This window comes from Trachurus japonicus, chromosome 7 (assembly GCF_045865225.1).
Source record: "Trachurus japonicus isolate A0001 chromosome 7, Traja_1.0".
NCBI classification, from domain to species: Eukaryota; Metazoa; Chordata; class Actinopteri; order Carangiformes; family Carangidae; genus Trachurus; species Trachurus japonicus.
Genome location: NC_140913.1, coordinates 16,509,584 through 16,532,023, shown reverse-complemented (window position 1 = coordinate 16,532,023; position 22,440 = coordinate 16,509,584). Strand labels below are relative to the sequence as shown.

Genomic DNA, 22,440 nt, shown 5'->3' with positions numbered 1-22,440 from the left:
GAGCTGTGAAGGCAGCAGTGTAGTCTCTTCTCTCTGGGCTTGTTTTTGTTCTCACTCGAGATAGCCAACAGAAGACTCTTTGACTGTGCAGCTGCACCGTAACAGCAGCAGCTATTGCTCACTCTCTTGCTCATCGCCATTCCTCCAACCACAGCTCGGCTCGCAGCCCTGTTTTCACTCAGAGGTCTGCAGGGATTGAGCCGAAAGAGAGGACAGACACTCAAGACTCTTCAGGGAAATATTTTTGAATTCTGTTGTTATACACTATTATCCGTGCCTGTCAGCAAACTCTCTTTCTTCAGGTTAGCCTTGTTTAGATATGAACAGCTGTAGCATAATTGAATAGCTTGTAATTTTACTGCAATTTTCTAGGCCCACAAGATTTTTTCCAGTGTTTTCCGTGAAAAGCCACATTACTTTTGTGATTCATGCATTCAAACAGATACCGAGATACTCATTGTCATTGGCTGTATTATATATTACCAGGTTTTCTGGTCAAGCTAAAGCAACAAAGTCATTGAGTTACTTCAGGTTTGCCATTGGAGTGCGATGCACAACAGCTAAGTCCACATCTCTGTGACACATTTTTGGACTCATCCCACATTGTTTTGATTCTTTATTTTGTGCCCACTTCACTACTGCAGACATAGTTGTTGTACCTCATTGGCAAAGGACCAGATAACTTAATTACTGCGTAGTCAAACAGTTTTACATTGAGGAATGACAGTGTTTTGCTCTAGCAGTCACTTTCTGTTTTACTTAGATAAGTGCCTGAGACATGTGTTTGTTGTCTGTTTTATTAATTATTGCTTTTCTATCACTTAAGTCATTCTGTGTTTCTTTTTATATGTACTGTGAAAATGTACTTTTCTATGATAATTCTAATGTTGTTTGTGGAGAATGAATGTTTTTATTTTCCCTAAGGGTGGGAGAAATTATCTCATGAATATTTTATGAGAAATAAAAGGAAGTATTTGTTAATTAACTCAAGTGTTTTAAGTAGACTGTGTTGATTACTGTGCCATCTTGTACTGAACATTTTTACATCTATCTTTTCCCATCTTGTTACTGTTTACCAGTTGTTGGTTAATATGCAGCTACTGTCTCTAAAACTGAAGGTGAGAGAACTGTCTGGACTAAATGTACAGTAGGGTGCCAAGTAAAAAAAAAAAAAAGGTTTCTTGTTTCCAAGTGTTCAGAACATTACTCAAAACCCTTTGCATTCTTGGCCCTGGTAAAAAGCAACTATCTGTTTCACCGTCAGACCCAGACAACTCATCATAGATCATAGTTGTTTTTATTGCTGACATGAATACTTGCATAGTTTCTTCAGTATTTGGTCATCATCTGTGAAGTGAACAAAAGAAAACACAATTATAGTACACTTCCTGTTTTTTTCCTTTCAAAACCTGAGGCTTTGTTTGCTACAGGTTACATTGTTTACACTGGTGTAGTTATCACAAAGTGAAAATGTTCCTCACTGTGTTGATCCAGCTGATGTAGGAGCTGACTTGTGTGAAGACAGTAGGTTTCTGGAAGACATTGCAACCCTGACCAGAACCAAAGCTCACCACACCATGGACATCCCAGGAACCATCAGGGTTCTGGCAAATCAGGGGGCCACCAGAGTCTCCCTACAGGTCAAAACACACACACACACACACACACATTCACACATTGTTGTTAGCAGCTTGTTTTGACACAGCCTGACTTCCAGTGATCATTTTGTCATGCTGAATTTGTCTGTGAGACCATTTCTAAGTGAATGTCTTTTCCTAGAATCTTTAACACTGCATCAGATGGACATTTTCTAGATGACATAACCCACTGCTGTTACTAACTGATGACCCTTCCTTGTGTGAACTCACATTACAGCCAGCTGTGATGCCGTCTCCTCCGGCACAGACCATCTTGTCTGTTGCCAGGACACTCCACCAGTCGGGCTGTCTGCAGATGTTATGGCCAACGACTGGCAGGAGAGCCTGCTGCAGGATGTCAGCCAGAGGACCGCTGGCTGTGGAGAGGAAACAGGTTTAACCCGGGTAAGAAACAGGGATGGTTCCTTAGATTGACAGCATTAGGTGCGGTACAGTGCTGTGCTGTTAGACACAGTGAAGTAATTAAGTACATTTTCTTAAGGACCATACAATTTTCAGGTATTGTGTATTTTATTTGCTCCCTAATGCCACTCTATACCTCCACTATATGTGAGAGGAAAATATCGTGCTTCTTCCAAGTGATGCCCTGATTGGTTGGGTGATTCATTGAAAATACGTGACTAGTATATAGGAATTATAACCTGTGTTATATACACAGATACCATATGAATTGAATCTCTGATGTCTGTAGCTGTGTGTGTGTTTAGTGTGGTCCCACCTCCCTCCTTGTCCAGTGTGCTAGCACACAACAGGCCACCAAAACGAAACATGTCACCTAAAATATCAAACTATATCTAAAGCTTAAACAAGCTACATTGATGCAGTCTCAACAAGCTTATGTCCTATTATCATCAGTTACAGGGGAAGTATTTCTGTATAAAAAGTTTATAAATGGATAAAATAAGTGTGAATAGCATATGAAGGTACCTGCTCCTCGTAGCTACCTGTGTATTTCTTAAAGTTAAATTTTGCATACAGCACTCTACCTATAATAGGCACAAAACAATATCAACAAACAATATCAACAAAACTGCAGCTCCTCTAATGTCCAGTAGAGTCTGTCTCCAGCAGTGAGTCAGTACCTGTGTTAAAATGTCCAGCTTTATAGCAGAAATGACAACATGACAACGTCTGTCACGTGCCCCTACTTTCTGAGGATTTTTGGATAAGCCTGGAGTTTGATGGTGTCGGTACAAGGTTCAAAGCTGCTCTTCAGAAACCCCTGGGTGACGTTATAGATGCTCCATCCCATTTATACAGTCTGCGGCCTCAACACAGTCCTGTGGAGCTAAACTGTGCGGGCCTTAAATCCCAGAAAAGGCTCACAAGACAGTCAAACATGGCTCTATGTTTGACTCATATGAGGATTACAAGCCATGGTGTGCATTAGATTTTACTACATCTGTGCCAGAGGTGGTGGGACTAGTGAGATGAAGTCAGTTTGAAGGCCCTTTCTGAATAAAATGCAAGTTTCCCATTTTTAAAAACAACATGCATCCTGGCTTTGATAGCCTAACATTTCAACGTCTCTGCATCAGTCATCAGTTAGTACAGCTCCTGTTTAAAGAGGCTTTTCAAAAATAAAGAGTATCCCTGATTTGTGCAGTGGAAAAATGACTTGACATGAATGTATCTAACCACCCACCTCTTTTTCCATGTAATTTCTTTTGTAATGTTTACATACTGTATAATTCAGGATAAACATGTCAGCAGCTGGCAGCAGCAGGAACTGAATTCCTACTTGAGACAGGGTTATTTCCGGGCTCTGCATATTTAACTGTTTGGATATTTATCAGGATTGGTTTGGTTCTTCTTTTAAAAGCAGACTAAAAACATTTATTTTTTCCACAAGCTTTTTTAGTCTTTAATTGTTGTTTTTCTTTAAAGCAGAAGTAAGTGATATATTTGTGTTAATATAAGTCTTAAATAGTTCTATCTTCCGACAGCAATCACTTACATAGAGTGTTTGGACCGAAACATGGGTCTCTCAGTCCCTCTGCTCTGCTCTGAGCCGAGGAGAAAACATTTATCGTATCCTACAGTTTTTATCCAATGAGGAGAGAGAACGGCATGCAGGGCTGTGTGTGCAGCCAAGGAACGCCGTGAATGTGGTGACGTAGGGACGAGGACTGTTATGGTGCGTTCAAGGAAAATCGTATTTTTCCGACCGTGAAGTCGTACCAGTTCGATCTGGTACGAGTTCGCAGGTCAGAAGTTACGAGTGGCCGTTATAGTGACTTTCACCGGTAAAACAGGTCGGAAAAACACGAGTGGGTTGCCTGGAACGCTACAAAGTCGTAAGTTGTGACTTGAAGCTGTAATTTACGATTTCAAATGCCTGCCTGGAACGCAGCATTAGCGAAAACGACCGGACCACTTACTTCTGCTTTAATTTGCAATATTTCCCTCTATCCTAACAAATTTTTTAGTTTTTAAATTGTTTTTAATCTGCAACACTTTCTTCTTATTGTTTTCTTATTGTGTTTTTTCTACACGTATTTTACGAGCTGTAATGTTGTATTATTTTTGTGAAAGCACATTGAGTTTGCGCTTGTCGCATGAAATGTGCTATATAAATAAAATTGTTGTTGTTGTTGTTTGGCGAATGGCTGAGAAATATTTTTGGCTTTGACCTCTCTGAGTCGACTGACTGTTAAGAACAACTGAATAATATTCAGAATATTTGTGAGTTTTTTGTCTGCTGGGGTGCATGGACTCACTGGAGAGTCGACCCCAGCCAGTGACATAGCAGGGAGAATCGTGAGGCAGGACATAGTCCTGGTCTGGGAGGCAGGCTGGCATGATGGTGTCAGAGAAGGTCACAGGGGAAGACAACTTGATCAGGGCAATGTCGTTACTGTAAAAGTCCAAACAATTCACTCACATTCAGTCAATGAAGATAAAACATGTCACATTAATGTTTTACAGCATCAACTCCTCCATTTCAAAAAAGTCTGTTAATTGATCACTGATGCTCTATTTACACGTGGCGGCTTGTTCATTAAATTCACATGGACTCAAAGCGTGACACTGAGTTGTGTGGCCGTGTTGCTGTTACCGGCTGAGCATGATGTTATAATCCTCATGTGTGATGATTTTTGCTGTTCCCAAAGCGACGGACCCCTCCTCGCTCTCCTTCAGGCTGTGTTTACCCAGCTCCACTCTGTATCTGTTGCGGTCACTATGGGATGGAAGATGACACTTGTTCATCTAAACAGCTTTGACTTTTCTGCCTTGGTCAAACTAAGCTAATTGTGGACTGCAAATGAGGCAATTCCTTTTGGTTTGTGTGACCAGATAATTTTTAACAAATTGTCAGTTTACCATGGCTTACTGTTGCTTTTTGATTTGGCAAACAGTCGTCAATATGAATACGCCTTTCTACAAGTTTCTACAAGAATAAGAATGACTTTATTAATCCCCAAAGGGAAATTCATTTCGGCAATTTAGTAAGGGAGCATGTTTTTTCTTAATAAAAGACACAGCAAAAATTACAGTTTGAATTTACTGTTCACAACAAACATCTGCTGACGTGAACCAAACATGCTTTTGTGAAACTGGAAAACATTAGAGTCACCTCAAAGGGTTTTAATATTAAGTCAAACATATTGTGTAGCAAAGAAAGAAGAGTTAGTTCTGTCGCTACTCTTTCTAGAACTGGTGTCCAGCTAAGACAGTACAGTTATGCGTTTCATAACTTGATAATAACAACTTGAAACTGAGACCTTATTGGCATCTTGATGCACCACAAGGCTACTGGGAAAAAATGTTGTGGACTGATCTGATGACACTAACATTAAAACATTTGGGAAGAACATGCCACATTAATAGGAAAATAGCCCAAACATATTGTGTTTGTAAATGAAGATCAGATCACATTTTATGCAGAAAACAAAGTTATTCCACAGGGTTCATATACTTGTTCTTCCCACTGTCAAACAGGAAGCAAAAACATCTGTGATGTTAAAAACAAAACAAATACGTATCTGATGATGAAATCTGCACCAGTGGGTCATCAGTAACTAATATGAAATCCAGATGTGCTGTTTAATAGGCCAGGTTTGATGTTTTTTGTGTTAGGTTAGACTTACTTGATACAGTGAGCAGCAGTGAGGACCCACTGAGAGGAGATGAGGGTGCCTCCACAGACGTGCGACCAGCGCCCACTGCTGCCTGACTGGAGTGAGATCTGTGCAGAGAAGTGTGCATTACGTCATTATTTCATTATTCACCCCTCTTTGTCTGCTCTGGAGGAGAAATCATTATCTGAAGTTCAACATTTCTTAAAGCTAGAAGATTCAGAAACTAAATGGCCAGGTAAATAGGTGTTTGTAGGTTTTTTATTTAGGAAAACCTATTTAGCTTTTCACTTTGTGTGAAATGCGTTTGTGCTGGTCTGTGTTTTTTGTGACTGTGCTTTTACACCTTTAGGTCAAATCTTACCTGCCAGGGCCAGCTGTGAGGCCTGACATCCTCTCCTGCCACCACCCTGCTCAGCACAGGAGGGAAAGTGGGAACACCACAACCATAGGCTGGGACAAGGTTAGTGACATTTATTGTGATTTTAGCACCAGACTATCAATAATAAAAATTAAAAAAACTAGGTAATTCGGTTAATTATGGGCAAGAATGAAATGTTCCATTAAGCTTAAACTATTTCAGTGTTTTCAAATAAAATGTGATTATTTAGTGTTCTTTACAAGACTTATAAGGGTTTGTTTATTTGGATTATTCCACAGAACTGAGTTTAAGGTAACATATGAGAATATTTTAGATGTCTTACCACTAGCTACCACGAAAACGAGAACCACCAGGCACCTCATGACTGCAACTAGTCTACATGTCCTGGTGACAGATCTGTATATATACTCTCAGCCAGGAACCTCTGTATGGTTCACGTGTCCTGGGAAACCTGTCTGACACACAGCAAGTCAAACAGCTGTTGGAGACTGGAAACATCATGTGGTTGGTGATAGGATTTTCCCATCACAGCACCCATTGAACACTGCAACCTTTTTTGCTGTATAAATATAATGTATCAAAGTAGATGATGTAGTTTTTAAGATTATAACTAAGAAAATTAAGATAAAAACAAGGTAATGTATTAGCATATTTTTGGGACAGTGCTGACCTGGTACAAAAGAAGGCTTAAGATGCAAAATAATGACACAACAAATCACACTTGATTTTATTATAGTTTTACATCATTTATTATACATAGTCAGCATAGTGCCTTTTATCCCAAATGACTGTCCTCTCAATAGGCCACCATTTTCTGTTGGAGAGATGATAGAGACAAGTCAGATTTAGTACAGCGTAATGTTTTCATTTCAACAATAAAAATGGGATTAATTAGTTTTCTTTGAAATCCAAATTTTCTCCTAGTTTCATCTTTGAAACCTGACTAAAACAGCACAAATAGTGAGGGAGAGAGGTTTGAGAGCTTACAGAGCTGATCCAGTCGCTGTAGGAGCTGACTTGGGTGAAGACAGTGGGCTTCTTTAGGAAGTTGCATTTGAGGCCAGAGCCAAAGCTGACAATACCGTGAACACCCCAGGCACCGTCAGTGTCCTGGCAGTTGAGAGGGCCTCCAGAGTCTCCCTGAACCATGTGAGAGACAACATATGATGAAAAAGTTTCCATTATTAGTCACTTCTTGGCCTTGAAAGACACATTTTTAGACTTATTAACTGATGCTCTGATTCTCAAAATTTTAAGACATTAATAGAAGAACTGGGCTCTATAAGTTTGCAAAAGTCTGTTTACATATTCAAATTTCTTGTTTTGTCCAACAGTCCAAACCCAAAGATACTTAGTAATAATGTGTGATATCATAATCCTTATGTCATGTTAGAAGAAAACTAACAAATGTTCATGATTGAGAAATTGGAATATTTACAACTAACTGATTCGCCTGCATTTAACATTGCTCATATTTTGTGTGAAATCGCTCTGCTGGCAAGTTGAAGAAACATGAGTGCAGCATGTGTCCACTTTACTGACACCAGAAAACATCAGCGCTACAGTATGATGTGTCATTTAGACTCACGTTGCAGCCGGACACAACTCCGTCTCCGCCTGCACAGACCATGGTTTCCTTCACCTGGAAACCCCACCAGTCAGGCTTGGAGCAAGTTGCATGGTCCACCACAGGCAGGAGGGCCTGCTGCAGGATGTCAGCAATGGGACCTCCGGCTGTGTGGAAGAGAGATGTGTTACAGACTCAAGTTCAACTCAGGTTAAAAGACTGAACCACTTAAACAACATTTCATTAGCTGTACTGTAGCTTTAAGCCTTTGAGGTTTGGCTAATAATCATAGTCATAGTCATAGTTCATATGAACTAGAAAAAGCAATTCATTGTAATTAGATAATTATCTTCAGCATTTCTGTAGATAGATGGACAAGTTACAGTCTTCAGTAAGCAACCAAATAATGCTGATTATGTCATCTTGTTCACATAGAAAAAAGCTCCTTAGGGCCAGACAGTGTGATTTACCTTCAGTTACCTTTGGAATACATTGAATACAGTGCTACACCTTAATTGTATAAAATACTGTTTTACCATAAATACTGAGAAGGATGATTATGATCTTTTACTAAAACCTCTGCAATTACAGCTAGGGCATTACAAACACACACACAAGGCTGGTAACCTGAGTATATTACATGTGACCACTTGAATTTGTCTCAGAGAGTAAATAGTGATTGGGAGCTCACTGTAGAGGCGACCCCATCCAGTAACGTAGCAGGGGGCGTCATGGGGCAGGATGAAGCCGGCAGCAGGGAGGCAAGCGGCCATGATGGTGTCAGAGAAGGTAGCAGGGGACTCCAGCTTGATCAGGGCGATGTCATTACTGAGAAGATAGGGATGCAAATTTAGATGTATCATAGACTCCATTACCCAGGTGATATTTTTTGGTTTCCATGTCTTAAATAAGAAGAAATGTTTTACCGGATGAACAGGGGGTTCCACTTTTCGTGCACAATGATGTTACTGGTACCCATGAACACAGCACCCTCCTCTGTCTCTTTCAGGTTGTGCTTTCCCATGGCCACTCTGTACTCCCTACCACGGCTGTGAGTTTACAGACAGAAGAACGTTACGTAGTCATGCTTCAGCACAATGCATTGTCAGACGTTGAATATGGGCTCCGCCGTGTCATACCTGATGCAGTGAGCAGCAGTGAGGACCCACTGGTCGGAGATCAGGGTACCTCCACAGGTGTGTCTCCACTCACCCTCTCTGTTGTACTGCAGGGAAATCTGAAATATACAAATGAACACAATCAGTTATCTTAAGGTTCTCTTTATGTTTAAGCCTCCTTATTATGCCCATGTTTCCTCATGCTGTTTGTAATATGCATGTCCTGATGGGAGTTCATCTTATCAGTGCCTCCTGCCAAAGTGTCTGACCATCAACAAACCCTACTTAAAAACATTATGCTGTTCTGTACAGCTGACTTGTTTCTTCTACCACCCTTTTATTCTATCTATTTGTATTTTACTGATCATTTAATTCTGTTTTAACATCTAAACATTGCTCTCATGTATTTCTTCATCTTATGTAAAATACATGTCCTCTTCCAGAATTCATATTTTTTTCACATCCACATGCTGCACTGTAGATTCTAGCTATGATCTTCTAATTGACTTTGCTTTCTTGAAGTCTGACAGGTGAAGTCATTCAGTGCGTCTTACCTGCCAAGGCCAGCTGTGGGCCCTGACATCCTCTCCTCCAACCACCCTGGACACTACAGGGGGGAAGGTGGGCTGGCCGCACCCGTAGGCTGAGGGGACGGAGAGACACGTTTTTTTATTATCGTAAAGCAGCACATACAGTCTTGACCTAGGTTTAGTTTGTTGAGAAAGCCAAGTGAATAGAGCTTCAGATAGATGTAACAGTGTTGTGCGTGACACTTACCGCCAACAACAAAGACAGCGAGAACCACAAACTTCATCATGTCTGTATCTCCACACCTTGCAGTAAAACACCTGACATATATATGTCTTTCGTGATGTTATGCAACCATTAAAAAACTATCAATTTGTTTTTGCCCTTTAACACTGGGGTGGAGTCATGTGGACATCAGAACGGCCAAAAATGAACAGGAATACTAGGCCAAGGCCAAAGTGTCCCACAGTTTTGTATGCTTTTTAACTTGTTTGTTGAACAAGTCAGTGGAATGAAGGCTTTTTATCTTTTATCATTAAGAGCTGGGCCACACACAAAGAGCCTTACTTCATATCTAGTACCACTCCCTATTCTGATTCCTCTCTGAAAGAAAAATATTACTTCCTTCAGCTGCTCAAGTTTCCACTGCTTATGAAAGCACTGAAAGTTTCCTCTGACTGTACCATAGTGTCATATATAAATTCCCTTTACCTTACATACTGTATATTTATACCAACAAACAGGTTTGTTTATAGCATGTGATTGCAGTGTAAGCTTTTACATACAGTAAATACAAACTTATTTAATTCCATGCGTCCTGACCATAACCCCAAATGTGGTCACACATATAGACCATTCTACTGTTTTACAAATATTGCGATATCCCAAATGTTGAAATATCAATTTCTACATATTTTCGATAAATATCAAGACAAGACAATAACAAGGTGGAGTAGGCCAAACAAAATAAATTCTGTTATCATTAAGTACCAATTTAGGAAAGCCACTGAATTACAGTTGCAGTACCTGTTGTATCAGCTCAAAATAAGCCATAGAAATCACACTATGCTAAAGCTCCAAAACGCAGCTTAAATCAGATGTTTGACAGTAAAATACATCATCACAGAGTGTATTACACATTTTTCCATACTAATGTCCAATGTTTTATCAATTGCCACTTAACGTCATTTTCCTGTATACATATTAATGTGTTTACAGGCATTTCTAAAACTTTCAAATATGTAATTTATTGCATCTTTTTTCATATTATTTGAGCCATACCCATATCATACAGACATGTATGCATTTCTGTTATCTATACCATAAGTATATTAATACTTCCAACCTTCTGACAAAAAAGGTAAAACTTTGAGTATTTTCATGTGTAAAAATAAAGTAGCACTTTTATTTTCTTAGACAGAGTAGAATAAGAAGACGGGAATAGAATGTGGACATCTACGTCTCTTTTTTTAGAGGACCTGACCAACTCGGGTCATTGTGAGACATGTGTGAGGTTCACACAGAGGTTGAGGTGGGGAGATAAGGTGTATTTGAGGATATCTGTGGTTACTTATCTCCAAGGTTGATTTATTTTTCCCACCTACTTTTCCTGGCTGTGCTGCCAACATTAAGCAACACATCTGAGGTCTTCAACACGTCTGGTACAGCACTATATAAAGGGAGAGGGTCCCCCTGAACTTCTGCTGAAGACAGTCACCATGAAGTTTGTGATCTTGGCTTTGTTCGTTGCTGGCGGTAAGCTCTAATACTCTTCTGACCAGATATAGATAACAAGTTTTGTAACATGTTTGCTACAAACAGCGGTCCACATTCCTCTTACACAAACTAGTCTACATATGGATATGAAACATTGAGTTTACAAAAATGAAATCACATTTAACTGCATGGGAACATATTTGATTTTGAATAAAATGTAACAGATGTTAAGACACCTGGATGAATTACTCTACTGTTGTCTCTCAGCCTACGGGTGCGGACTGCCCACCTTCCCTCCCACCATCACCAGGGTGGTTGGCGGAGATGATGTTCGTGAGAACAGCTGGCCCTGGCAGGTATGCTCTTTTAAATTGTTTTGAAATTCTGTCTCCTTAAGACATAAAAACATCCGCATACCATTGTTGTCTCTTCTCCTCAGGTGTCTCTGCAGTACAAGAGTGGCAGCAGGTTCTACCACACCTGTGGTGGCACTCTGATCTCCAACCAGTGGGTCCTCACTGCTGCTCACTGCATTGGGTAAGGCTTCAAATGTTCAAGAAATGTGAAATGAAAGAGGTGCATGAGGCATCAAGGACTAACAGAGGTCTGTAGTAGAGATAGCACTAATCGTACCAGATTATTGAGGCAGAGGTGAAAAGCGGAAAATATTTTAACTGCTGAAGCAGTCTGATAAAAATGTATCATGTGTGTATTTTTCAGGGTCTATACGTATGTGTTGTCATTGTATGTATCTGTGTTATGTAATGATGAAATCAAAATATAATAATAGAGAGAATTCGTAATATGAATGTACGTGAATATGTACAAAATAAATCTCATGACATAAATACATGAATGATATTAAAATGAATCTTAAAGTACAAATGTTTTGAATAGTCTTAATATAATGAATGGTAGGAGAGGTACGTCTATTACTAACTTGGGTATTCTGAGTGATGTAAGTGAACAGATCCCTGCCTTGATCAACTCTGACTCATTTCTGTTCTGTTCTTTGTTTTTTGTGGCTAAGCAGCAGTCGCACCTACAGAGTCTACCTGGGAAAACACAATCTGAAGAACAACAATGAGGATGGGTCCATCGCCTTGAGCCCTGAAAGGATCGTTGTCCATGAGAAGTGGGACTCTTACAGAATCCGGTGGGCTCAATTATACCAACAAGATATAGTGGACTATATTCTGCTGTGGCTGTTCATGCATGGTATCCATGATATCTAAATGCTGTTTTTGTATTCATGCTCCAGTAACGACATTGCCCTGATCAAGCTGGCAACTCCAGTCATGTTCTCTGACTCCGTCATGCCTGCCTGTCTTCCCGACTCTGGAGACATCCAGTCCCATGGTGCTCCCTGCTACGTCACTGGCTGGGGACGTCTCTGGAGTAAGTAACATGTACAGTAGACCAAACAAAATATCAATTCTTCAGTTAAGTCTCATTTTAGGACCACTTTGGAATATGTTTTGGTTTTGCATCTGCATACTGTAGTTTTGACTTCTCACTGATTTGCCAATAATCTAAGAAAATGCATCTTGCAACATGGATATTTTAAGGGATTACACCTAAGTATTAAGCATTGAATAATGAATATATAATTAGATAATACAATTTGTATGTGTCAATGTGTATGTGAGACTGATTATGATACAGACTCCAGCAAATGGACCTGGTCTATAATCTCTGTTGATCCTCATTAAGCTTTTCAATCTAAAATAAATTAGGTTTTTTTTCCACCTGCTTTTACAAAATGTGTATAGTAAGCCTTGAATCAAGTGGTCTTGACTGCAGCCCTTCATGTGATTGTCCTGTTATCCTATACAGCTGGAGGCCCTATTGCTGACATCCTGCAGCAGGCCCTCCTCCCTGTGGTCGGTCACTCCACTTGCACCAGATCTGACTGGTGGGGCAGCCTGGTCACCAGCAGCATGGTCTGTGCTGGAGGTGATGGAGAGCTGGCTAGCTGCAACGTGAGTCTTATTCGTTTTATTAACTAAATCTCAAAGTAGTTTTATGAAAAACTAATTTTAAGGCTTAGCCTAAACATATCTCTATGTATCTCTACTTATAACACCACTGAGATGTAGATCAATTAAAATCTATTTGCAATTACCTGTTGTGTTTCCTTTTTACCTAGTATCACATTTTGTCCTTGTTACCTTTTAGGGAGACTCTGGTGGCCCCCTGAACTGCCAGAGCCCTGATGGCTCCTGGGAGGTCCATGGTGTGGTGAGCTTCGGTTCAAGCATGGGATGCAACTACCCCAAGAAGCCTTCCGTCTTCACCAGGGTCAGCGCCTACATCCCCTGGATCAACCAGGTGAGTGGAGAAGCATGGGATAGAAGAATATTTCTTTATGAGTTTTTATGATTAGCTAGAGACATATTTGTTTCATTTTGGTTCCACCTGACACCATTACAACTTTTCACCCTTTCTTGCCTTGTTAGTGTCTTATGGACAAATTAAAGAGCCGACAGACCGAAAACTACAAATAGGCAGCCCTTTCTTTGTTTAGAACATGGCTTATAACATTCTGATAAATATGTTTTTACAAAAGTAGCCAAGAGTAGTTGGTTTTGGCACCAAAGTAGCCAAAACCACCAAACATTTTAAAATGTCCATTAGTTATTCGATTGATAATTAATTATTCAAATTTTAAATATCACAATAATGATGTGTCTCGGTTTTAAATTCAAACTTTGTAGCTTGGGAGAAATAATGAGCAGAAATGTTGTGAAGTGCTCCAAATGCCCTGTTTTAAAACACTGCCATTATGCTTTCTTTTCAGGTGATGACCAGCTACTAAGCTCTAGACCGGTTTGTGTCACTGTTTGTTGTTGCACTTGACCATCAAATAAAGAATGTGGTGACAAATAAAGTGTCCTTTGTCTTCTTAGCTTCATGCACTAGAAATATGAATGTTATGTGTTTACATGTGAGCACGAAAGCACAATAGATTTCCTATTCTATAGTCTAACAGCTCTTGTTAGATGAATGTGCAGTTCAACTCACAGTTTGGCAGTTTGAGGTTGATAACCAAAATCAATGCACTTTAAGACCTCAATAAATGAAGATTAAGACCTATGTCAGGATGACTTTTGTTTATGTATTCCTGTAAACATTTTCTTCAAACAGAGGCAGAGTAGAAAATTCTGTTATTGCCATTTTGCTGAAACATGACTACGTTACGTTCTTCTGTCTGTAAACTCACAGTAGTGGTAGGGAGTACAGAGTGACCATGGGAAAGCACAACCTGAAAGAGACAGAGGAGGGTGCTGTGTTCATGGGCACCAGTAACAAATAGCCCAGTAGTCAGAAATGGAAAAACACCAATGAAAGATCCAAGAAAAAAAAGAATAGACTGCAGGGTTTCCTGTTGGCACCAACCACATCTTAAACAGCACTTTCACATTTCCAAACCTCGTGATGAACAGACTTAACAAGCACTCCTGCAAATGTTAACATCTACATCTTGCTGGGGAAGACTGGGGATGGTTGAAACACTTTTTACATTTCTGTCCCTATCTTTCAAATAAGTGTGTTTAAGATTTAATACAAACTAGTTACATGTGTCTGTAATTATATGGTGTAGCTGTTATCTCTGAAACACAAACAGAAAATGTGTGTGAGCATGTAAGCAAAGTAATTTACTGTCAATCAGCAGTGACAAGACATTAAGACACATAATAAAGAATTTAACAAAGTTTGCAAATGTTTACAAGTTTCAATAATATTTGTCGATGTCTGTGTGTGCATGTGGTTGTTACAACTAAGTCAGACTTCTGTATAAACGAGCTTTACTTACAGCTTACATTAACACTGACTTCTAGCATGAGAAATATTCTAATAACTGAGCCATGCTAACCATCCCAACTCTCTCCTAGTAGGAGATCATAATAGGCTACTTGGTCATTACAGTAGGGTTAAAAATGCATTTCAATGGACACCTTTGTATTGACGAACAAGCAAACTAGTAAAAACAAATGATTGGTGGAAGATGTGGGGTTCCTCCCCCACAAAAAAAAAAGTTATTTTTCCTGCATGTTTACCACCCAACCCCTGTTCTGCAGTGCTGTAGGCTACTCTGTCTTTCTCCCATAGACTGTAAAAAGAAGCTTTCTCCCAGTCTGTCTTGGCTCAACATATAAACTTGTTCATCAGAGTGTGCTGTTGTTGTAACTGTGATGTTTATTTCAAAGAAACACAGCTGTGCACTTGCTGACCACTGAACACTCTGGTTGTCCAGTGTACAAAGTAGGCTACTCTCTACTTCCTGCCCCGCTCGGGAAATATCAGTTGAACAAAATGCAGGTTCATTCAGAACAAACTGCTGCAACGTCACCAATACCTACATGTTGTCTACTTGTGTGCATCGCCCTAATGTAAGCCTACCTCCTACATATTGCTGCTACTTTGGACATTTTACACTACTGAAATCACCTAGCCTATACTGTATCTGGAAACATAAACTGATATAGGCTACCATTAGGCTATGTTCTTCTGACATAGTAAATAGGCTATCGAAAACTTATATTGCATCAGGTGAGTTCTCTCCAGCTTTCTCCCACAGTTCAAAAAGACATCCTCCTCACTTCCTCCCTGTGTCTGTCACAACTCCCTTTAAACTGAGCGCTTTTGATTTCCTCCGGTTTGAGATATGGAATCCTATGCAGCAGCCATCTATAACCATTATATCCATGCCTGTAACGCACCTGAACATCTGGTGCGGTCGTCATCTTCTTCTGGATTTCCGGCAGGCTGGACGCCTCTGCCCTCCACAGGGACTTTCTCTGGTAGAAAAAAGAAAAAAAGAAGAAGAAACACTGATTAAAACATAAATAATAAATAATAATGATGATCACCCTCAGTTAACCGTTAACTTACACCTCGGGTTTGACTCAAATCAAATCCTCTCACACAGCCCGGGTCGGTCGTCCCCAGCGTTGATTGGCTCAGAAGGTGCTTTGGGCGGGACATCCTGACAAGTTAACAACGGGACACTGACAAGTTTCTTACAGATAAGAATCGTGTAAGTGCAAATTATGTCGCTCACCCGTTATTTTCGAGGGCATACACGGCTCACAGACAAGTAAGGGGAAATATGTCACTTTCTGGATGTTTCAGGATGTTGCCACTTAGTCCAATCAGGAGGTTTCATCGTTGAACCGGAATTCCCGTGTTCAAGATGGAGGCCGACGAGGCTCTTCAGCGACCTAGCTCACCGACAACGTCCTGAAGTGATATTATTGTACTTTACAGGTAAGCTAGTGATGTTAGTTTGGGTGAAGTTCTGCCCAGTCAGTGTTTATCAGCTAAAGTTAAGATAGCAGCTGGTCATAGCCAGAGGGATAGATATAATCTGGTCATAGCCTAGTAGCTAGCAGTCGTCTGTGCACGGGCGGCACGCGCCTGTTGTTCAGAAAACAAGCCCTGAGGTGAGGCAGGCCCCACTTGACCACTGTTGACTGTTTAAATGACTTAAGTGTTATTTTGAACAAATGTTACGTAATGTGAATTAGAGAGGTATAGATTTGTTGTGGTTTTGCATAGAACAGGTAGACATTTTAAATATCATTGTAGCCTACAAGATGGATGGAAGCCTCTTGGGAACTTGCTGTTCATGAGATTGCTATGAAGGGAAATTGTGTGAATGATGTTGAGTAAATATTGTGTAACTAATTCCTTGAGAGTGGCAGTAATTGTTTTAATGTTTTGAACATTCATGTTTTGTATTTTGTTATTGTTTTGCAAGGAAGTCAGACTGGAAGCAGGTGAAGTGTCTAGAGTGAACCTTAGGTGATTACGGTATTTGATATGATATTATTTCACTTTGTAGCAAACCATTAATTAACCACCTGAATGAGCCCATGCATCATTGTGTGCCCTAAAACTTACATGTTTCTATGTCCATGATTAAATTCCTCATACTGTACAGTTTAGCACCTAAAACCCATGTATCAAATGATGAGGTCCTTTTCACTTTGACTCACAGGTGACCTGATTAATTTTAATTCTCTCACTGATTAGATCATGTTACAGCATTTAATGATTTATTGTATTGTATTGTATTGAATTGTATACAACAGGTTTGTGATTTGTCTTCATATATGAAATATATAGGTGCAAGACAGAAGATTAATTGAAATGACCTTGTTTTTCTTTAGTTAAAGTAACCGAGAACTCTAACAGCAGTTACATCAGCTGTAAAGTGCTATGGCCTGTTCACATTTAGTTAACTTTTTGGGATGAGTTGGCATCCTTGAATTTATATACATACGGTGCAGGTTCTTTAGTCACAACCCAATTACTGTACCGTCTTGTTCCTGAAAAGATCCCATTTATAACCATGATGTTCCACACTAATTATTAACAAGAGCCACTATGCCCCTGTTTTTCTCTCAGGGCTTATTTGCATGTTAATTGTTATTAGAAACACAGGACAACAAGTCATTGCCGTTTTCATTGCAACTTTGTCTTTAATTTTTCCTTCACCAACATTCCTGTGATGTTTTACATGAATTTCATTGCATCATTATTGCAGTGACGAACTTTGACTTACTGCTATTGTGATTGAACAGCTAATTTATCAAGTAACTTTAAGCTTTTCTTTAGGATCGGCATGAATTATGTCACTTGAACCATTTGCCGACAAAGCTTTGGTGAGCCTCTCAAATTGTTGTAAAGATACATGATTGGTGTTAGAAGGAATAGACAAAATGATGTAGCCTACAGTCAATTTTTGGTGAGGAAATTATACATTTTTAACTCTACCAGAAGGATGGGTGAAAGATGTTTGTAAGTCAGGGCTGTTTTTTTTCTCTCATGACAAATACTGTGTCAATAGGTCCAAGCTCTGATTCTATCAATTCACCAACACCGTATATGTCAAGGGAAGAGTTTTTTTCCGAAGAACATCTATGACAAACTTCACTGAGAAAGATTAAGCAATGGTTATAAGATGAACATAACAGATAGAGTTATAGAGTATGATAATTAACATCATAAACACCATTCAACCCAATATGACACAAACTTACGGTGTTATCTGCATTGTTTATTTCATATCAGTGAACTCTGGGGACTTTATGTTCCTGACAGTTGATGACAATATCTTAACTGATCATCTCTCATGCACACCATGCGTCAATGTGCTCACTGAGTGCACAAACATGACCTCATTTCAACAGAAGTGGAAAGTTAAGATAGATATGAATGTGCATTTTGTCTTGTTATTGTCATTCAATGCAATGCATGCAGGAGTTCCTCATTGTGGTTCATGACATGATGTTATTGATCCTTTAACTTTAAATGTGACACAATCATTCGTTGTGTATGGTATTCTAGGTATGGACACACTTGATGGACCATGACCAATGCCCCTGCACTGATGTTTGCAACACACCACTGCGTCAACATCAGTTATCCATCAGAAAAGGTAAGACTCTTATCTGTCATATTGTAGCACTGCACTAAACTAAAAGTGTGCAAACTGTTTCCACTAAATCTTTGAGCAGAGTGTGATTCAGCTGGATTATATGGTAATTATGAAATATCCAGACATAAAATTACATTGTTCAAGAAATCAGATATTTATTAAAAATTCAGATGAATTGACATACATTTCCAGTCAGTTATCTGTAGTTAAGAGTTTGCAGTTACGGTAACTTAAAATGAGTGTTTATTGGGATAGACAGTGTAAAGGAATTAAACAAAACAAACGGCATCCAACCCAATGTTACACATTTTCGTTGCGATGTTCTTAACCTTTGTAATCTTGATAATTTCAATTTCATGCCTGTTTTTTCTCGTTATAAAATTGAATTGTGTGATTAGTTTATTTTGGCCTGTTGAAATGAATCTCGAGGCAGGTCATTGTCATTAAGAGACCAACACTTCCAGAGCCATATTGTTTTCGTGTCAGAAACTTTGACAAGAGAATGAATATTAGCATAAAATTGATGGATACTATGAGCGACAGAATAAAGGTCATCAAATGGTTTTAAGCTTTTTTTAGGCTGCACAAAATACAGTTTCATGAAGGACCTCTTGTCTCTGCTGGGCAAATGGCAATGGAGATTTACAAGACAAGTAAAACTGTGATTGGTTTGTTGACATAAGACATAGGACTACATGAAATGTTCTTTTGTAACAGTTATATGTCTCTTTTTATTCAATGATAAAACCAGTACTGGCACTTTGGCACCTACTGTAGCATTAGTGTTTTGATTGAAAAATGGCAGGGGCTCAGTGGTAGCCTCTCCTGTGTCTGAATTTTTTTTGCCACAAGATGGTGACAGATTACTGTGTTGTAACTGGGAGACACACAGTGAAGAGGATGTTTTACAGTGGAACTCTCAGAGCAGGAGGTGCTCTATAAATCTGAACCGTGTTGTTCCGAATTCACAACCAGAGACGACGTGATTATAATTTCAGACATCATGATAAAAATGCATGATTATAATTTCAGATGTCAAGATAAATTGATTTATTTAACAATGTCACAAATTATATGCAGTACAAACCCTTGTAATAATACTCGGATAAAAAAACATAAAGGTGGCCAGAGTTTAGGGTTAGGGTTTCACAACTTCATTTTGCAACCAAATTTACTGTGTTTAGTTTTGTGACTGAAAAATGCCATTGATTGTTTTTGAAAATGTAAATGAAGTTAATTCTTTAAGCCCATTAAAGTTAGCTTTGGCAGCTAGGGTCAATAAAACTAGACACACATCTAATATTTTCTGACATTAGTTTCTGGTTTACCTCAGAATGGGAACAGAATATCTTATGCTGTCAGTGCATACAAGAGAATGGATTTTCGCAATATAGAAAAAAATCAGTGTTGTCATTGAACAGATTGTCTCTGATATGAAACAGCCTGTATCGTAGACATTGCTGGCTGAGTCTTGGACACCAGCAGGTGTGAGGTTTCCAGTTCATGCACTGAACCCAACAAGCAATAATGTTGAACAAATGTAACCTTTTAGCCTCTCCTGCGCTGTAGTGAGATGTTTTTGGCACTCTGTAGAATTCCTGGATGGCTCTTTCCGACTCTGCTTTGACCCTCGCCCATCTGTTACTGTGTCTAGGGTTAGAAGGCTTCTGTACTGATACACATGTTGTTGGCCTCGGGGTGTGGGCAAAATGTTTTGGTGTGAGGCGGATGCTGTGATGGACAGTGAACCATCACAGACTTGGCTTGTGCATGGACCTTTTCAAGTTCAGGCACGGCTGAAATCTACTGCATCTGCGCGTGCTACACTACGTGCCACCTCAGTATTGGTCGGGGCTTGTTGGCCATGGTGGGTTTGCTGCTGGGAAATGGAGTTTAAACATACCACAGACCAGAAGCTGTTAAGTGCCCCCGCTGCACTGACTCTGTCAATGCATATGACCAGTGTTTAGCACCACTTTGGTTCCTAAGAACATAATTTCGATGTGCCAAGTGACAACCACAGTGACTTCATGCCAGACATCCTCCAACTCGTCCATAGCCTTTCACTTTGCACTCCAGGGTGTGCTAATCGCCTCCTTCAAATAGGGCCATGAGATCACAGTCACATTTTCTTGTTGTAAAAGACCACTGTGAATGAAAAGAGCTGCAGGTGCGATGTTGTGTTAGTGACATTAAATGTGTTCACATGTCACACCGTTGACTTGGTAGGCCTACACTTTTCCATTCTGGATTATTGGCTGATGAGATGCCATTGTTACAATTCAGTGATTTATAGTTTCATATTGAAGTTGTATTTGCTTTCATATGCACATGTGTAATTCCACTTTCGTTAAGTCCTTGTTTCATTGTTAGTTTTATTAAATGCACCACTCAGTATGTCAGATCTTTATTAGTTTCAACGCAGCACACATGCCATGGTGGCATGGCTGTTATTACTTTTATCCAATGATTCACTATATAGGCCTGGGATTTGGTAATGCCCATGTGCTGTTTTAGCTGGCACTCGTAGTGCAGCGGATAGTGGACATGCACACAGGCAGAAAATGTAGCTTTAACATCATCAGTGGAAATGGTATTGAAAGTATTGAAAATATTAGCTTTGACTTTAACTTGTGCTTTTTGAGGAGGGGTGCAGGAGGCAATGCTCTATTAAAGTGTCACTGTCTTGGAGGAAAATGGTACCTTTATCGACACAAGCTTAGTGGCCTCGCTGATGTCATCATCACTCCCTGTGTGTATGTGTGTGTGTGTGTGTGAGCGCGCAATGAGGCAGACTCTTCCCGTGTGGGCATCAGGGGACAAAGTAGTCTTTATGCAGTGTGCTGAGCTCCAAGGCAGAAACATTGTTGAGCAGTAAAACAGTCTGTAACTAAAACCACATGTTCCAGAGTGGAGGACAGACAAACACAGGCAGCCTCCGCAGCTCCACATCAGGAGTTGGTGCCCTATCATCAGGGGCTCAGGGGTTCCTTTTTGACTCCAATGCAACACGTTCGTTCAACATTATGCATTTTATATGTATCAGGAAACTCAAATCAAGACCAGATTGTTGCTGACAAAAAAGTGCTGCAGGAGATGGGCGTGTGGGGGCGGAGAACAGAGGAACAAGTTTGTTCTGACACATTTTAATTTCAACTTAACATGTCATTTGCTCCTTAATAATTTATTTGATTTCTTTAACAGATTTTTTTTAAAAAAAGAAAGGTTCATTTTACCTATTACCCGTTGGTATAACATTGCACTTGTAGATGTTAAAATATGTCTCCTTGCCAACAGCCCATGGCTCACAGACGCTTGTCAAACATAATTTCACACACTGGCATTATCTAGCAACAAAAAAAAATATTAGCAGTATTGTAGTTTGAGAGTTTGAGGGCACAAACAGTCAGGTGAGCTTAGTGGCCTATTGCATATAGCGAATGTAAATCTCAAGTGACTGGAACAAGATCAAGTCAGGAGGTCACAAGTTTAGACACCATTCTGTAATTTTTTGAATGTTTCTTGGTCCAAGCAAAGGATGAGGAAAAGTCCTCGCAAAAATTTTTCCCATGCATGTTTTAGATGTTTTATTTTATTCCTACAATAACCTCAGTGGGTGCCTGTTACCAGAGCTACTGTGTTTGCTTAATGGAGACTGTCTAAATTATTGGAAAACTTGTCAGTTGTGGTGTTTTCCTTCATAAAAAACCTACGTACAGGCTGGAGCTGCTGATGCACTTCTGTTGTTCAGTGTTGTGTTTCCACTCTTCTCCCAGTCCAATAAAATTTTACAATTCCCTCACAGCACTCCTGCCGAATGTACTGTGGTAATTAGCAAGTTGGTTGGAGTTAATTTTTTTAATCGATTCCCCACCCTTTTTAGATCATGAGGCACCCTATCTTGAATGCTTTAGACTACCACTGGCTCCCTAGGAGGTCAGCCTT

The 22,440-nt window shown here is 39.7% G+C and overlaps 3 protein-coding genes across 5 annotated transcripts in view; 1 reads left to right on the top strand and 2 right to left on the bottom strand.

Annotated features, from left to right (window-relative positions):
* Positions 1-9,635, bottom strand: part of LOC146984468 (chymotrypsin-C-like) — a 246,211-nt gene extending 236,576 nt beyond the window's left edge. Inside the window, exons 1-8 of one of the 2 annotated variants that reach the window (XM_085781593.1) lie at positions 9,582-9,635; positions 9,359-9,447; positions 8,826-8,923; positions 8,613-8,735; positions 8,378-8,514; positions 7,708-7,853; positions 7,107-7,259; positions 6,876-6,933 (exon numbers count right to left, since the gene is read on the bottom strand). In XM_085781593.1, the coding sequence (XP_085637719.1) occupies positions 6,916-6,933; positions 7,107-7,259; positions 7,708-7,853; positions 8,378-8,514; positions 8,613-8,735; positions 8,826-8,923; positions 9,359-9,447; positions 9,582-9,621 (804 nt within the window). In that variant the 5' untranslated portion in view covers positions 9,622-9,635 and the 3' untranslated portion in view covers positions 6,876-6,915. Of the gene's footprint in view, positions 1-6,829; positions 6,934-7,106; positions 7,260-7,707; positions 7,854-8,377; positions 8,515-8,612; positions 8,736-8,825; positions 8,924-9,358; positions 9,448-9,581 lie in introns of those variants that run through there. The other variant, XM_085781594.1, reaches the window with a different exon arrangement.
* LOC146984469 (chymotrypsin-C-like) lies at positions 1,279-6,507 on the bottom strand. Its single transcript, XM_085781596.1, has 8 exons — positions 6,442-6,507; positions 6,102-6,190; positions 5,750-5,847; positions 4,717-4,839; positions 4,379-4,515; positions 1,869-2,014; positions 1,482-1,634; positions 1,279-1,347 (listed from the first exon to the last, which is right to left on the bottom strand). The coding sequence occupies exons 1-8, from the start codon at positions 6,479-6,481 to the stop codon at positions 1,330-1,332; spliced, it is 804 nt and encodes a 267-aa protein (XP_085637722.1). The 5' UTR covers positions 6,482-6,507; the 3' UTR covers positions 1,279-1,329.
* A 1,399-nt stretch (positions 9,636-11,034) lies between the features above and the next one.
* On the top strand, positions 11,035-13,938 carry LOC146984467 (chymotrypsin-like elastase family member 2A). Of its 2 annotated transcripts, none has more exons than XM_085781598.1 (8): positions 11,035-11,087; positions 11,316-11,404; positions 11,488-11,582; positions 12,079-12,204; positions 12,310-12,446; positions 12,885-13,030; positions 13,227-13,379; positions 13,849-13,938. In XM_085781598.1, exons 1-8 carry the CDS (start codon positions 11,051-11,053, stop codon positions 13,864-13,866), a joined length of 801 nt encoding a protein of 266 aa, XP_085637724.1. In that variant the 5' UTR covers positions 11,035-11,050; the 3' UTR covers positions 13,867-13,938. The 2 variants fall into 2 exon arrangements, with proteins under 2 accessions (XP_085637724.1, XP_085637723.1); XM_085781597.1 differs by having other exon boundaries at positions 11,488-11,585; positions 12,082-12,204.
* The last annotated feature ends 8,502 nt before the right edge of the window (positions 13,939-22,440 follow it).

Excerpts from the sequence above, each read along its gene's own strand:
- LOC146984467 (XM_085781598.1), top strand. The coding sequence starts at position 11,051 with ATGAAGTTTGTGATCTTGGCTTTGTTCGTTGCTGGCG. Across the intron at positions 11,405-11,487 it reads AGAACAGCTGGCCCTGGCAG|GTGTCTCTGCAGTACAAGAG; the intron begins GTATGCTCTTTT and ends TCTTCTCCTCAG. Across the intron at positions 12,205-12,309 it reads TGGGACTCTTACAGAATCCG|TAACGACATTGCCCTGATCA; the intron begins GTGGGCTCAATT and ends TTCATGCTCCAG.
- LOC146984469 (XM_085781596.1), bottom strand. The coding sequence starts at position 6,481 with ATGAGGTGCCTGGTGGTTCTCGTTTTCGTGGTAGCTAGTG. Across the intron at positions 4,840-5,749 it reads ACTGCTGCTCACTGTATCAA|TGACCGCAACAGATACAGAG; the intron begins GTAAGTCTAACC and ends TCCATCCCATAG. Across the intron at positions 4,516-4,716 it reads TATAACATCATGCTCAGCCG|TAACGACATTGCCCTGATCA; the intron begins GTAACAGCAACA and ends GGACTTTTACAG.